Below are 12459 nucleotides of genomic sequence, written 5' to 3'. Positions count from 1 at the left end.
ATGTATTGGCACTGGGAGCTTGCTTTCTGGGTTGGCCAATGATGAGCCCTCGCGCAACGAGGCAGGTATCTTGTGTCTTTGGCTATCAAGGAACAGCTGAGTGATCCCTTGGAATTGGCATTTTGGGAGTCGTCTCGACATGGAGCAGAATGCGCTAGACGGGCGAGGCTGGTGAACAGCCGTTTCCCTCTGCCTCGGTGGTTGGAAACGGCCCCCTTTTTTTTTATAAGTACCCCAACTCGAACCTTCCCATGAAAGAGAGGCTAACTACTACTGCAGAAAACTTGACACATTGTTTGCCGGCTTCCAGCATCAATCCCATTCATCTTTGAGATTTCTTTGTAAACTGCACTACTGACTGTTCCCACCAATTGGACCAGTTATAAGGTAGCTCGCGACCACACACATGGTGCCGAACCGGTTGGGGCGACTTGTAAGAACGTGAAAACCTCGACTGGCTCATATATGGTAGACTTGCATTGTTTCTGTATATCCTTAGTTCCTAGCTTCGTGATATGAAGTCGAAATGAAAGTCGAAATGAAAGGTGAATTATGATAGAACAGGTATAAAAGTGGATAAAAACATAGCTGAGTCAGCTGCATAAACCCCTCCAAGCCCCGCAGAACGAACAGGAATGTTCTGGCGGGCGCTGGAGAACTTTTTTTTGGGCGATAAGTCTTTTAGATAACTTACCCACACTCCATCTGTTCGCAGTTCGCTTTGCTTCGGAGGGGATATTTTAGTTTCTTTGGTTTTGCTACCTTCTTCTTTGACCCTCAAAAACATCGCCAGAATGTCTGCCGAGGAAAAGATGGATGAGATGATCGACGAGCAGATGTTCCAGAAGCCCAGTGATCTGGTTGAGCGCGATGATGACACCGGTCTCATGCAGCTTGAGAGTATGTGTATGAACTGCCACGAGAATGTGAGTCTTTTCCCCAAGCGAAACCCCCATGCGACGCGCGCGCAAATCTATGATTCATGCTAATCATAGTTGCTTAGGGCGAAACCCGTCTTCTACTCATTCGCATTCCCTACTTCCGCGATGTTATCCTCGAGTCCTTCGAATGCGAGCACTGTCATTTCAAGAACAACTCTATCAAATCCGCCGGTCAGATCCAGGAGAAGGGTTGCTCATACACCGTCGTCATTGAAAATGAGCACGACATGCAGAAACAGGTCGTCAAGAGCGATGTCTCCACCTTCAAGATTGATACTTTGGGTATTGAGGCGCCCCCGGGCAACGGGCAATTGACAAATGTCGAGGGTCTGATCCAGAAGATCCACGAAGGTCTGGCTAGTGACCAGCCCGCCCGTAAGGAGCAGGCCCCGGAACTCCACGATGCCCTCGAGCCGATCATCAACAAGCTGAAGGATATACTGGAGGGTAACGGGTTCCCCTTCACCATTAGCCTGGACGATTACACCGGAAATAGCTGGATCGCCCCCTCGATCGGACAGGATCACGCCAAGAAGTACCAGCGCCGCGAATACTTCCGCACCCACGAGCAAAATGAAGAATTGGGCATTTCGAACGACCCCAACGCCGCCCAGAACGAGGTCACTACCACCCAGGACGAGGACTTCGAATCCGAGATCGTCAATAACCAGGTTTATACTCTCCCGGCCGAGTGCCCCGCTTGCTACAGACCTTGCGTGGTTAACTGCAAGTCTGTCGATATTCCCCACTTCAAGCAAGTTTTGCTCTTCAGCACTGTTTGCGGTGGTGAAGTTCCCGGCGAGGGAGGCAAGTGGATCAAGATGGATGGCTGCGGCTACCGCAACAGCGACATCAAGACTGGTGGCGAAGTTCCCGAGAAGGGCAAGCGCATTAAATTGTCCGTTGAGAACGAGGTTGATTTGAGCCGAGACATTCTCAAGTCAGACACTTGCTGTCTCTCTAGCGAGGAACTCGACCTGACAGTCCAGAGCGGCAGTCTCGGTGGACGTTTCACTACCGTCGAGGGCTTGCTCACCGAGGTCCGCGACCAATTGCACGACCATATCTTCGACGCCGTTGGTTCCGGCGCCGGAGACAGCATGGCCTCCGAAGAGAAGAACAAGTGGGACAGCTTCTTCAACAAGCTCAATGATGCCATCGCTGGCAAGATCAAGTTCACTCTTACCCTCGAGGACCCCATGGCTAGCAGTTACGTTCAGGATCTGTGCTCTCCTGCCAAGGACGAGCAGATCTTCACCGAAGAATATACTCGCACCGAGGAAGAGGAGGAGGAGCTTGGTCTCAAGGATATGAAGACTGAGAACTATGAGGAAGATCACGCGAAGGAGATGGCCGAGAAGGCCACTGCTGAGAAGGCTGAGGCAGAGGAGCAGTCATGAGATGATATTCTCGGTTGACCTTTTCCTTATGACGATTTGATATCCATTCATGATGCGAACGTTTTCCTTTTTTCGATGTTGCATGACGGCGTCTTTGTTGTATACATTGATTTTTCTCTATAGATATCCGGTGGTGATTGGGATGTTTAGGGAGTAACGAACATAAAAGTTGTCTGTCTGATCATACAATTCTTCCAACAGTAGTCTAGAAAACTGTGTTACTAGAAAAAGGGCTAGATCGTTCCGATCTCTGCTTCAGATTGATATGGACGGTGGTGTCTTTTCGGCCAGATACCGTGATAGCAGGAGAAACCCGTCCGGCGGAGCATGTCATTTGGTCCCGAGTAAGTCGCTGTGACCTTGGAAGCGACCACTGTCATGCCGTCAGGCATACGGTCAGTTCGGAGTGATTGGGTATCTTGAAATCAAACGCTAGAGCGAAGACATGAAGGCATGCTTGCCTAGTGAGCCTTCTGGAATTTTATACTCGGAGACCGGCCCATTCAGGCCGCGTCAATTCCGGAGGCTCTTCACTTAGCAAATGGATTTGCATGAATGGTAACTCGATTGATGCGAAGCGCCTCAAAGTCGTCTCCCTCCTTAGGCTGAGAAACTTTGCCCTTCTTGTCAACCTTCACCTTTGCCTTCTCCAGCTTGGAAAGAACGTCTCCGCCTTCGTCCTGGGCACTTAAGTTCAACACCTTTCCGAAAACAGTACTGGCACCGTCAAGATGTGGCGCTGGCGCAAAGGAAATGAAGAATTGGCTGCCGTTGATAGCTGGGCCAGTCGCATTCTGCGAGCCTGGTGCTGTCCTATCCTTGACGGGACGAGAAGCCATGGAGAGGATGCCGCGCGCATTGTGCTTCAGGGCCGGAAGGTGTATTTCTAGGTTGAGCGCGGAGGGGTGGTATATTGAGGTGCCGCCCTTGGGGATCTCGAAAGGAAGCTGAGGTTTTGTCGAGGCCGAAGGCTTCGCGGCTGATCCAAGGGAGATGTCGCCACCTTGGATCATGAAGCCAGGGATAAGGCGGTGGAATGGTGTGTCATCGTATGCACCGCATGCGCATAGGGCGAGGAAGTTCTCTGCAGTCTTGGGTACTGCTTCGCAGAACAGCTCGACCTTGAGGTCACCTTGCGTAGTGTGGAGCTAGAGGCAAAATGTTTAGCAATGTATCGAAAATTGGGCTCCATAACAGATCATAGAGGCTTATAATAAGTGACACACTTACAGTGACAGACATGGATGTAGAGATAGCTCCGTATATGAGGTTAATACACACGTGAGAAAGCCATTGGCGAGATCGATGCGGCGGTCGATATCGCGCTTAGTCAGGATCTGCGGCCGTGGTTTCTTGGCTGTTTACTGTCGCAACTTCGTTTCAAGGGTTAAGACAACACTATCTCGTTTGAAAGAAGCAAACAATGGATACTTGAAGCGATTCGCAACCTCCAACCGCCAATAACATCTTCCCTTCTTGACTCAGCACCGCAATCCGCATATCTTCGAGCTAGACGTGCACAAGCACCCCATCGACAATGAACAACCGACAGGTCGAACAAGCTTTGGGACTCTTGGTTCCTACGCATGCGAACGATCTGCCGCAGGACCTTCTAAGCTTAGCATTGAATCTTGTGGCCCAATCGCGTAGCTTCTCAAGCAGTTTGAAGCCCGAAGAAGAAGCCGCCCGGCCATATGCCTGCGCGGAGATCGCCTGCAGGAGGTAGGCTAATCCGCTAAACCTGAGAACGAAATGTTACTGACTTGCTCAATCAACAGATTAAGTCGAGCTCTCAAGCTTCCCCCGCTCCTCGGCCATCCCCCATGTCTTCCGCGCGTATACAAGAAGCTCTACTCTTACCTTGAACGATCTCTCGGATCTGGAGCCGGAGCACTCAAGCGTTCAGCAAGTGCATCTGGAACACCGACTCGCAGTAATTCGGCGAAGACCACTCCTACAAAAACAGTTAGCAACAACCCTTCACGAGGCCTCCAGAACACACCCTCCAAATCAACGCCTTTGAAGAGGAGTGTCAATGTCGCAGCCAGACTAGGCTCACCCTCTAATTCCCCGCGGAAACCTATCCAAAGCCATCCTAGAGATGTCTCCAAATCGACAATTATTCCCGATGCTCCTGCATGGGCAATGACCGCTATTCGCACAGTCTGTAAGACTCTTTCTACCCCGGCTCCGCGGACAAGCACCTGGTCTAGACCTCCAATCTCACGGACTTTGCCCCCTCATATCTTCTCTGGTGTTTCGTCCATCCTGTACTTGACATCCTGTATGGACAGAGACGAAGAAGGCTTCGACGAAGAGACACTGGAGTTCTTGGACCCGATCGTTTCTATTACTGGAAATGATGCCGAGTTCAAAGATCTCGTCTATGCCATGGTAGTCGCGGTCTACTTTATAGTTCTTGCTCGACGACGAAACTCCGCGTCGTCTGAGGGGAACGGCGAGACAGATGGCGAGGCACAGAAGATGGACAAGAAGACTTTCACTGAGATGCGCCAAACTGCCCTGACTTCCTTGAATCTTCCTACCGATAGACGGCATCGTGATGATGTCGATCAGTGGATTGCCTTGATCATGGAACAGGGCTGGGCCCACGGCCAGGAGTGGTTTGAGAACATCCCACTTGCGGGAGAAATGCATGGCGAGGATGAGGAGGGCATTTCTTACCGCAATCTTGACGAAGAAGATGCCGCCTTCCGAGGCGTTAAATTGCCCAAGCGTCGTGACGACACTGGCATTTCCAAGTCTCGTTCTTTGAAGCCCGAAGCTTCCCACAGTGATTTATTACCTGGTCTGGGAACTATGATGCAGGATCGTGTGGATTGGCTTAGCGAGGAACGCAGGAGGACTTTATTGAATGGAAAGCAGATATCATGTCTCGCGTTGGATCTACAGCTGCATGATTCAATTACATGCTAGCGTGGGATGAAGGACACGGTAACAGGCGCTAGAATCATTTGATACCCTACAATGGAAATGAAATCGTAATTTCGGAACAAGAGAATGCGCTTTTTTCAAATGTGCTATATTTGCACAGATCTATCCAAAAATCCACAAAACTGGCTAGACCGTTGAGTCTATACGCTGTAGCCAATATGAAGCGCCTTTCCACCCAATGCCTGCAAGCTTCCAGAGCCAATACAGGCATGGGATAATGCATTCATGGTTTTTTTCCCGTTGAACGCCATCGCCGACACCGTATACCCAATGCATCTAATTAATACCAAATGCTTCTAGTCCGATGGTGCGGAACACTCTCATTCTGCTCCGCCTCCAGGTTCTTCATCGTATCGTACAAGAAGAAGTCGATCAAGATGGCGTTGATCCCATATGTTTTGTGGGAGTTTTCTCCTGCGGATCCTTTCTTGCCTTCGTAGTGCTCCATATCCCCAAAGTCCGAGTACGTGGCCCCCTTCTTGCCGGCAATCTTTGCCTCAGGGTGTCGCTTTTCGATCTCACGCTTAATCAGCTCAACACACCAAATACTCGTGCCGCGCAGCTCAATCTCCCAGTTCGAACCTGGCGTAAGAGGCTTCAAGCCACGGATGTGAGAGTCCAGGGGAGGCGAGTAACGGAGACAGCCGAGTTGGTTCAGCATTTGGGGGATGCGGTAGTCTGCAAACATGGTGATTTTATCGATGTCGTGGAATTCTCCAAAGTCTTCACCATTGAAGCAGGCCCATAAGTCTGCGACGAGAATTTGGGCGCGCTTGAGAATTCGGACCTTTTTGCCGTTGAAGCTCGTTTCGTCGCGGAAGCAGGCAAAGTTCTCGGCTAGGAGATTGACTAGGCCTGCGGCGGAGTAGTTGGCGTCGTCGATACAGTTGACAAAACTACCTCCGAATTCCTAAGGGTGGATTAGTGATGCATGTAGAGAGAAAGACAGCATCAGACGTACGTTACAGAGGACTTCCCCAGCTTCACGCAAACACCGCGCCCGCTCTTCAAATAGGGGGATGTCCTCGTCTGTTGCAGATCGAAAGACATGTCCAAGGACCTCATCGGTGCATTCAGCCTCGTTCACCCAAAAGTCAGGGGTGGTGATTGGGATGCCTGTGAGATAATCTGTTAATTTAGAAGACCCAGGCGCCTATCATTTGTGACATACCTTCATCTAGAGCTCTTTGCAGAGCAGCTACCAGACTCCAGTATCCAGTCCACTTCCTGCCACGGTACTCAATACAGAATCTCTTTGATTCATCTTTTTCATCGGACCAAAAGCTGAAGTTCAAAAGATCCATCGTGAAAATGAAGTCCACGGTACTCTCATTCTTCTCCTGTGGGTGCAGCTCATGCTCAGACCATGTCTGCGTGGAGTACGCCTTCTTCTGCATCAACCGCCAAATCGTCTCAGCAGCCTCCTTTACCTGCGCCGGACTCAATGCAACATCAATTGCATTATCAAAAATGTACTGTGCAGCCTCAAGCACCTTTGTCTCTGGAGGAGCAGACTTGTTCGTCTTTCCACCCAGACCAAGGTGCTGGCGAAGCAGTTCGACGAGCTCAGGGTCTGCTTCATCTGAGCCTCTCCGTTCGGAATCAATTTCCAGAGACGGCATATTCAATGGCTGTGTTGTTATGCAAAAGTGGAGTAAAGGCGAGTGTATATCCCCCTGATTCGTGGGGCTCAGTGCGACAGGGACCAGATGCAGTGCTAAGGGAGTGGCCACACAGCAATGTTTTAGCCCACACCAAGGCTATGTATTGAGAACTATAAGATCAGAAGACCTGCTCGGAGATTGCCTGGTCTTTGATCATGCACAATGCAAAGTCGAAGGTTGTCCTTTGTCGCCACGGAGAAAATTCAATGATTTCTGGATAGACACACATATTATGTAAGCAGGTGCAAGGAGCGCCCTGTGTCCGAGTTTTGGGAGTCGATAATCCAAATTTAGGGGTGACAAGGTATCCAGCAATGTAAAAGCTGCTAACTATTCGTGGCTTGTGTCTCACCTTAGGTTACTGTGGCACTTGAATGTTGCCGATGTGCATATAAAGCCGGCCTCACCCACAATGGTCAGATACCCGCAAATTGTAGCTGGAACTGTACCCCAAGGTCAAGAATGGCATGATGACAATGTGTGAAACATTCGAGATAGGGTCAAAAGCAGAAGCAAGTCAGGAACAGGCCCAGACCATCGCTCCGCCATAGATCAGCACATCGCTGTTCTTCATAGCCAGCGCAAACACGCCGTAAAATGCATAGCACTGTAAGGTGCCGGCAACAGGTCGCATGGAATTGCACAAACAATTTAATGGGATATTTACGCGATCACAATTATGCAAGATGCCCAACATTGAAGGAAAACAAATAGAGGGAGTAGTTGTGAGCCGCTAAAATACTTGAGGCTCCGCTGTGCCGTCATCGACGTTCCGGTCTCTGCTTCCGGGATCTCACACGAACACCTTCATTCGTATCGCGACTCATTCGCGTCCCCTTCTCCGACCCTCGCTTCCCTGTCTCTACTTAGTGTCCACTATTACATGGGCCGATAGGCTCATCTCTCCTGATACACGTTTCTAACGTCACTATCTCTGCGCTCGCAATCATGCGCGCCAGCTCGATCAAGCGCTCGCTCGGAGTGGAGCTCACGAACAGCATCAAGCAGGTAAGAATACTTGCACGGTTGTGGAAGCTCATCTAGAGTGCAAATTGGTTACCGCGGTCCGATTCTGACCTTGTTCTTCCTCTCTTTCTAGTCGCGCGTCCTACTCGTTGGAGCCGGTGGCATTGGCTGTGAGCTGCTCAAAAACCTCGTGCTCACAGGCTTTGGTGAGATTCACATCATTGATCTCGATACAATCGACCTGAGCAACCTGAATCGTCAATTTCTTTTCCGCCACGAACATATCAAGAAACCAAAGGCCTTGGTGCGTATGCCCTGCATCCAACCATCTCGATCCTCCCTTGCGAACCGCCCGTCGCGGACCCCGCGCAACCCCCATGAATACCCTGAGAGTTTTCTGACCTTTTATATATGCTATCTCAGGTCGCGAAGGAAGTTGCGCATCGGTTCCAGCCTGGCGCAAAGCTGGAAGCTTATCATGCGAACATAATGGACTCGCAGTTCAGTGTCGACTGGTTCGCGGGATTCAATATTGTATTCAATGCGCTTGATAACCTGGCCGCGCGCCGACATGTGAACCGCATGTGTCTCGCCGCAGGTGTGCCTCTTGTCGAGAGTGGCACCACCGGCTTCAACGGGCAGGTCCAGGTGATTGAAAAGGTAAGTAGCCTTACGAGATTACCTATCGCAGCTCGGATCCAACTGACAACCACAGGGGAAAACTGAATGTTACGATTGCAATGACAAAGAGACTCCCAAATCATTTCCTATCTGCACGATCCGCAGTAATCCGTCACAGCCTATCCACTGTATCGTATGGGCTAAGAACTACCTCATCCCGTATGTCTGGTCTATTGCTCGGTGTGATATACGACTAACTCCGTTACAGGGAGCTATTTGGGCAAAGTGAAGACAGCCCGGAGGAACTTGACACTACTGAAGATGCAGACAACGGTCAGTTTTGGGCCTGGAACTATGACTGCAATTAGCGACACTGACTGTTGGATAGCTCAAGAGATCGAGGAACTTCGAAGGGAAGCAGATGCTTTGAAGGAGATACGGAATTCCATGGGTTCCGATGGTTTCTGCCGCAAGGTATTCGAGAAGGTTTTCAGAGATGACATTGAGCGACTGCGCGGAATGGAAGAGATGTGGAAAGAGCGCCCAAGGCCAGACATACTGGGTTACGACAAGCTCCAAGAAGAATCTGCATCTGTGGATCCCGCAATTTCGATTACCGATCAGAGAGCGTGGACATTAGCAGAAAATTTTGCTGTGTTTAAAGACAGGTGAGAAGAGTTGTTCACTTAAAATGTGTGGCTTGGCTGAATGATGAAAGTGCCGATCGACTCACCAAACGTCTGAAGGAAATGCAAGCAAATGCATCATCCGGAGATGAGAAACCTATCATTACATTTGACAAAGATGATACGGATACGTTGGATTTTGTGACCGCAACAGCCAATCTGCGGGCTACTATCTTCCACTTGGAACCGAAGTCCAAATTTGATACCAAGCGTCCGTTCAGAACCCAGATTAAATGGGAACAGGAGACTGACTTCTAGTAGAAATGGCTGGCAATATCATCCCTGCCATCGCTACCACCAACGCTATGACAGCAAGTTTGTGCGTTCTTCAGGCTTTCAAGGTTCTCCAAGACAACCTCGCAGGCGCCAAAATGGTAATTAATCAATCTTCCGCCGGAATCTCTATCAATTTTTTGACATGTGACTGCAGATTTTCCTCGAGCGATCCGGCGCACGAGCAATCAACTCCGATTCACTGGATCCCCCCAAGCCCGGTTGCCCAGTATGCTCCCCTGTCCAGGGACGGGCGACATTTGACCCAGAGCGTGCTACGCTTCAAGACCTGGTCAGCCTTCTCCGCGAGGAACTTGGCTACAGTGAAGAGTTTGCTGTCATGAAAGGTGGTAGTTTGATCTATGATCCTGATCTGGATGACAACTTGCCGTCTGAGCTCTCGAATTTGGGGGTCACTAACTGGGCATTCCTCATCATCGTGGATGATGATGACCAGGACCAAGATCCTCGTATAGATCTACAGCTTGTCATCAGTGCACGGTCCGTTCTACATGCCAGCGGGTCCTTTAAGCTCTTTACTGACTGATATTTGCAGAACTGAACCAAGTGAGGACTCCAAGCCCATTTCCTTACAAAGCATCCCGGACATCCCGCGTAAGCCCAAGCTGGCTCTCATTCCACCCCCTGAGGATGCTCTTGTTCCTAACGGTGACGCCATCATCGGCAAGCGCAAGCGTGAGGGCGAGGACGAAGACACGACCATGACCAACGGCCACGTTGCTAAGAAGGCTGCCGGAGACTTGAAGACCAACGGCGATGACGTCGACCTGATCGTCCTGGATGACGATGATGGAGCTATTTTGATCGATGACTAGAACGAAACATGACAGATGGGTCGACAAGTGCTTTTATTCCCAGAAATAGAGATTCATCCGGTTTGAGTCGGTCTTACTCTTCATTTCTATTTGTATCATAGCAAGGAAAAAGTGTCTTCGAATCAAGACAAGAATTCATGATTTGAGATTACATTTATGCCAAGATTCATGAGCCGAGGCTGAAGCGTATCGAAATGTCGATGATATAAGTACATGATGGTCCTTCGAATGACTATTTATACAGCACCAAGTCCGCCGTCGAGATTGAGTATGCAGTTGTTGGCGTATTCATTTGTTGCGAGGAAGACAGCCGCATCCGCAACCTCGGTGGCCTTTCCGAATCGGTGGAGAGGGATCATAGCCTTGAGTCTATCAACTTCGCCTGGTGTAAAGTCTAGAGAATGTCAGCGGTAGTATTCCGCAGGAGTGTATCTCTACTTACCCGCGATCATTGGTGTATCAATATATCCTGGTACGATGGCATTAGACCGAATTACGGCACCCTTCAGCGACACAGACGCCTCAACAGCTAATGATCGCGTCAGACCCAAGAGCCCAGCCTTAGTTGCAGCGTACGGAACAGCCCCAGTTCCACCCTTGAGTGCAAGCAGGGAAGAGATATTTATGATACACTTCGACCGCGATATTTCTGCATCATCGGCCGTTTTACGGTTGCGTACTCTGTTCCGAATTGCCGCGCGCACCAATGCCCGGGAGGTGAGCATGGCGCCTTCAAGATTCGTGCGCAAGATGTCTGAGATATCCTGCAGTTCGGCTCTTGGGAGGATGTTGTTGATAGTTATACCCGCTGCATTCACGAGGATGTCCACATTGGCCTGCGGAATATTAGTTCTCGTTGCTCCGGCGATGTATGGGGGAGCTAACCATTTCTTTCTCCAGCTCATGCTTCCATGATGCAATGTCTCTCCTACGTCGCCGACAAGCAGACGCACTTTGTCCGATGTGCCTGTAGCGTTGTCGCCATGATTTTTTGAGATATCAAGACGTCCAGCTGCGGCTTGGAGCCGCTCTTGAGATCTGCCGACAAGAATGACGGTTGTAGCTCCTTCTTGCAAAAACCGTTCTGCAATTGCGAAGCCGATACCTGATGTTCCGCCTGTTATCATACAAGTGCGACCGGAGAGGCGATTAGAATGTGAAGGAAGTGTAGGTTCATCGGCCATTTCAGAGTAGAATCGAGTGGTTGCTGGGACGCGGAAGCCAGATGTGACACCATACATCGGACGCGCGAAATGAGAGACTACTGGCCCCCGCAGGCCAGTCCTCAAGCATATAGAGACATACATTGCTTGTTAAGGCATCAATTTGTACCAGGAACCATAGAAATAGTAAATTCATGGAAGGGTCAAGATGAAGCTCAGAAGGCAAGCATCAGGGCCGCTTATCGTTATCGGTGCGCACGGACTTCGATGCCTCGAGCGGCCTGCGACTCTTCGAATCCGCCATCGACGCGACTACGCGACTACATACCTTTCAACATGGTAGATAACACAACCTCCGAGTTCGTGACATTGGTCTCAAGCGATGGCTTTGAGTTCATTATCCCGCGCAGTGCCGCTTGCGTTTCCGGCACCATTCGGCGCATGCTGGACCCCGCGAGTACGTGGATCTGCTCCATCTTTTTCAGGCTTTTCACTGATTGATGGCGGCACATAGGCAAGTTCTCAGAAGCACTTACTGGTCGCTGTAACCTAGAGACCTTGAGGTATGTTCTTACTCGACGCTGTCTGCATCCCTCGACGTCGCCCCTCCACTCAGACATCTAACACCAAATTCCTCCGCAGTGGCATCGTCCTCGAGAAAGTTTGCGAATATTTCCTTTACAACGAGAAGCACAAGGACCAGATTAATGTCCCTGACATGGATGTTCCGCCTGAGCTGTGCCTGGAATTGCTGATGGCGGCTGATTACTTGGATACTTGATGTGGTGTAAGTGTAGATGGTTTCTCATTCTCTTCAATTGTGCTGATACCCGAATTTGAAAATTCAAAGTCTTTTGTCAATACATCTACAATGACTCACGGCGCGACGAGGATAATGGGGCGTTATCAACCTGGACTTGCAGGCGAAGTCACGGCGTTTTTGCTTATGAATCT

At 50.1% G+C, this 12459-nt stretch overlaps 7 protein-coding genes across 7 annotated transcripts; 4 read left to right on the top strand and 3 right to left on the bottom strand.

Annotated features, from left to right (window-relative positions):
- Nucleotides 1-794: 794 nt before the first annotated feature.
- zpr1 (zinc finger-containing protein ZPR1) lies at nt 795-2341 on the top strand (the record flags this gene model as incomplete). Its single annotated transcript, XM_056966063.1, has 2 exons — nt 795-926; nt 1004-2341. 2 exons carry the CDS (start codon nt 795-797, stop codon nt 2339-2341), a joined length of 1470 nt encoding a protein of 489 aa, XP_056822844.1.
- Nucleotides 2342-2871: 530 nt separating this feature from the next.
- cyp5 (uncharacterized protein) lies at nt 2872-3583 on the bottom strand (the record flags this gene model as incomplete). Its single annotated transcript, XM_056966062.1, has 2 exons — nt 2872-3489; nt 3572-3583. 2 exons carry the CDS (start codon nt 3581-3583, stop codon nt 2872-2874), a joined length of 630 nt encoding a protein of 209 aa, XP_056822843.1.
- A 295-nt stretch (nt 3584-3878) lies between these two features.
- N7477_004398 (uncharacterized protein) lies at nt 3879-5278 on the top strand (the record flags this gene model as incomplete). The annotated part of the gene is made up of 2 exons (XM_056966061.1): nt 3879-4063; nt 4120-5278. The coding sequence occupies 2 exons, from the start codon at nt 3879-3881 to the stop codon at nt 5276-5278; spliced, it is 1344 nt and encodes a 447-aa protein (XP_056822842.1).
- A 298-nt stretch (nt 5279-5576) lies between these two features.
- On the bottom strand, nt 5577-6918 carry N7477_004397 (queuosine 5'-phosphate N-glycosylase/hydrolase; the record flags this gene model as incomplete). Its single annotated transcript, XM_056966060.1, has 3 exons — nt 5577-6206; nt 6258-6412; nt 6468-6918. The coding sequence occupies 3 exons, from the start codon at nt 6916-6918 to the stop codon at nt 5577-5579; spliced, it is 1236 nt and encodes a 411-aa protein (XP_056822841.1).
- A 990-nt stretch (nt 6919-7908) lies between these two features.
- Nucleotides 7909-10342, top strand: N7477_004396 (E1 ubiquitin-activating protein ubaB; the record flags this gene model as incomplete). The annotated part of the gene is made up of 10 exons (XM_056966059.1): nt 7909-7968; nt 8060-8230; nt 8350-8586; nt 8642-8766; nt 8816-8880; nt 8936-9215; nt 9266-9444; nt 9495-9607; nt 9664-10007; nt 10063-10342. The coding sequence occupies 10 exons, from the start codon at nt 7909-7911 to the stop codon at nt 10340-10342; spliced, it is 1854 nt and encodes a 617-aa protein (XP_056822840.1).
- A 236-nt stretch (nt 10343-10578) lies between these two features.
- Nucleotides 10579-11583, bottom strand: N7477_004395 (SDR family NAD(P)-dependent oxidoreductase; the record flags this gene model as incomplete). Its single annotated transcript, XM_056966058.1, has 2 exons — nt 10579-10736; nt 10785-11583. 2 exons carry the CDS (start codon nt 11581-11583, stop codon nt 10579-10581), a joined length of 957 nt encoding a protein of 318 aa, XP_056822839.1.
- Nucleotides 11584-11772: 189 nt separating this feature from the next.
- On the top strand, nt 11773-12286 carry N7477_004394 (elongin C; the record flags this gene model as incomplete). Its single annotated transcript, XM_056966057.1, has 3 exons — nt 11773-11962; nt 12020-12068; nt 12148-12286. 3 exons carry the CDS (start codon nt 11773-11775, stop codon nt 12284-12286), a joined length of 378 nt encoding a protein of 125 aa, XP_056822838.1.
- Between the last annotated feature and the right edge of the window lie 173 nt (nt 12287-12459).

Source organism: Penicillium maclennaniae (assembly GCF_028827695.1).
Source record: "Penicillium maclennaniae strain IBT 15551 chromosome Unknown utg000004l:1.0-3007600.0:1.0-3009580.0, whole genome shotgun sequence".
NCBI classification, from domain to species: Eukaryota; Fungi; Ascomycota; class Eurotiomycetes; order Eurotiales; family Aspergillaceae; genus Penicillium; species Penicillium maclennaniae.
The sequence above is the reverse complement of the archived record's forward strand: the minus strand, read 5'-3'. Positions and strand labels throughout refer to the sequence as shown.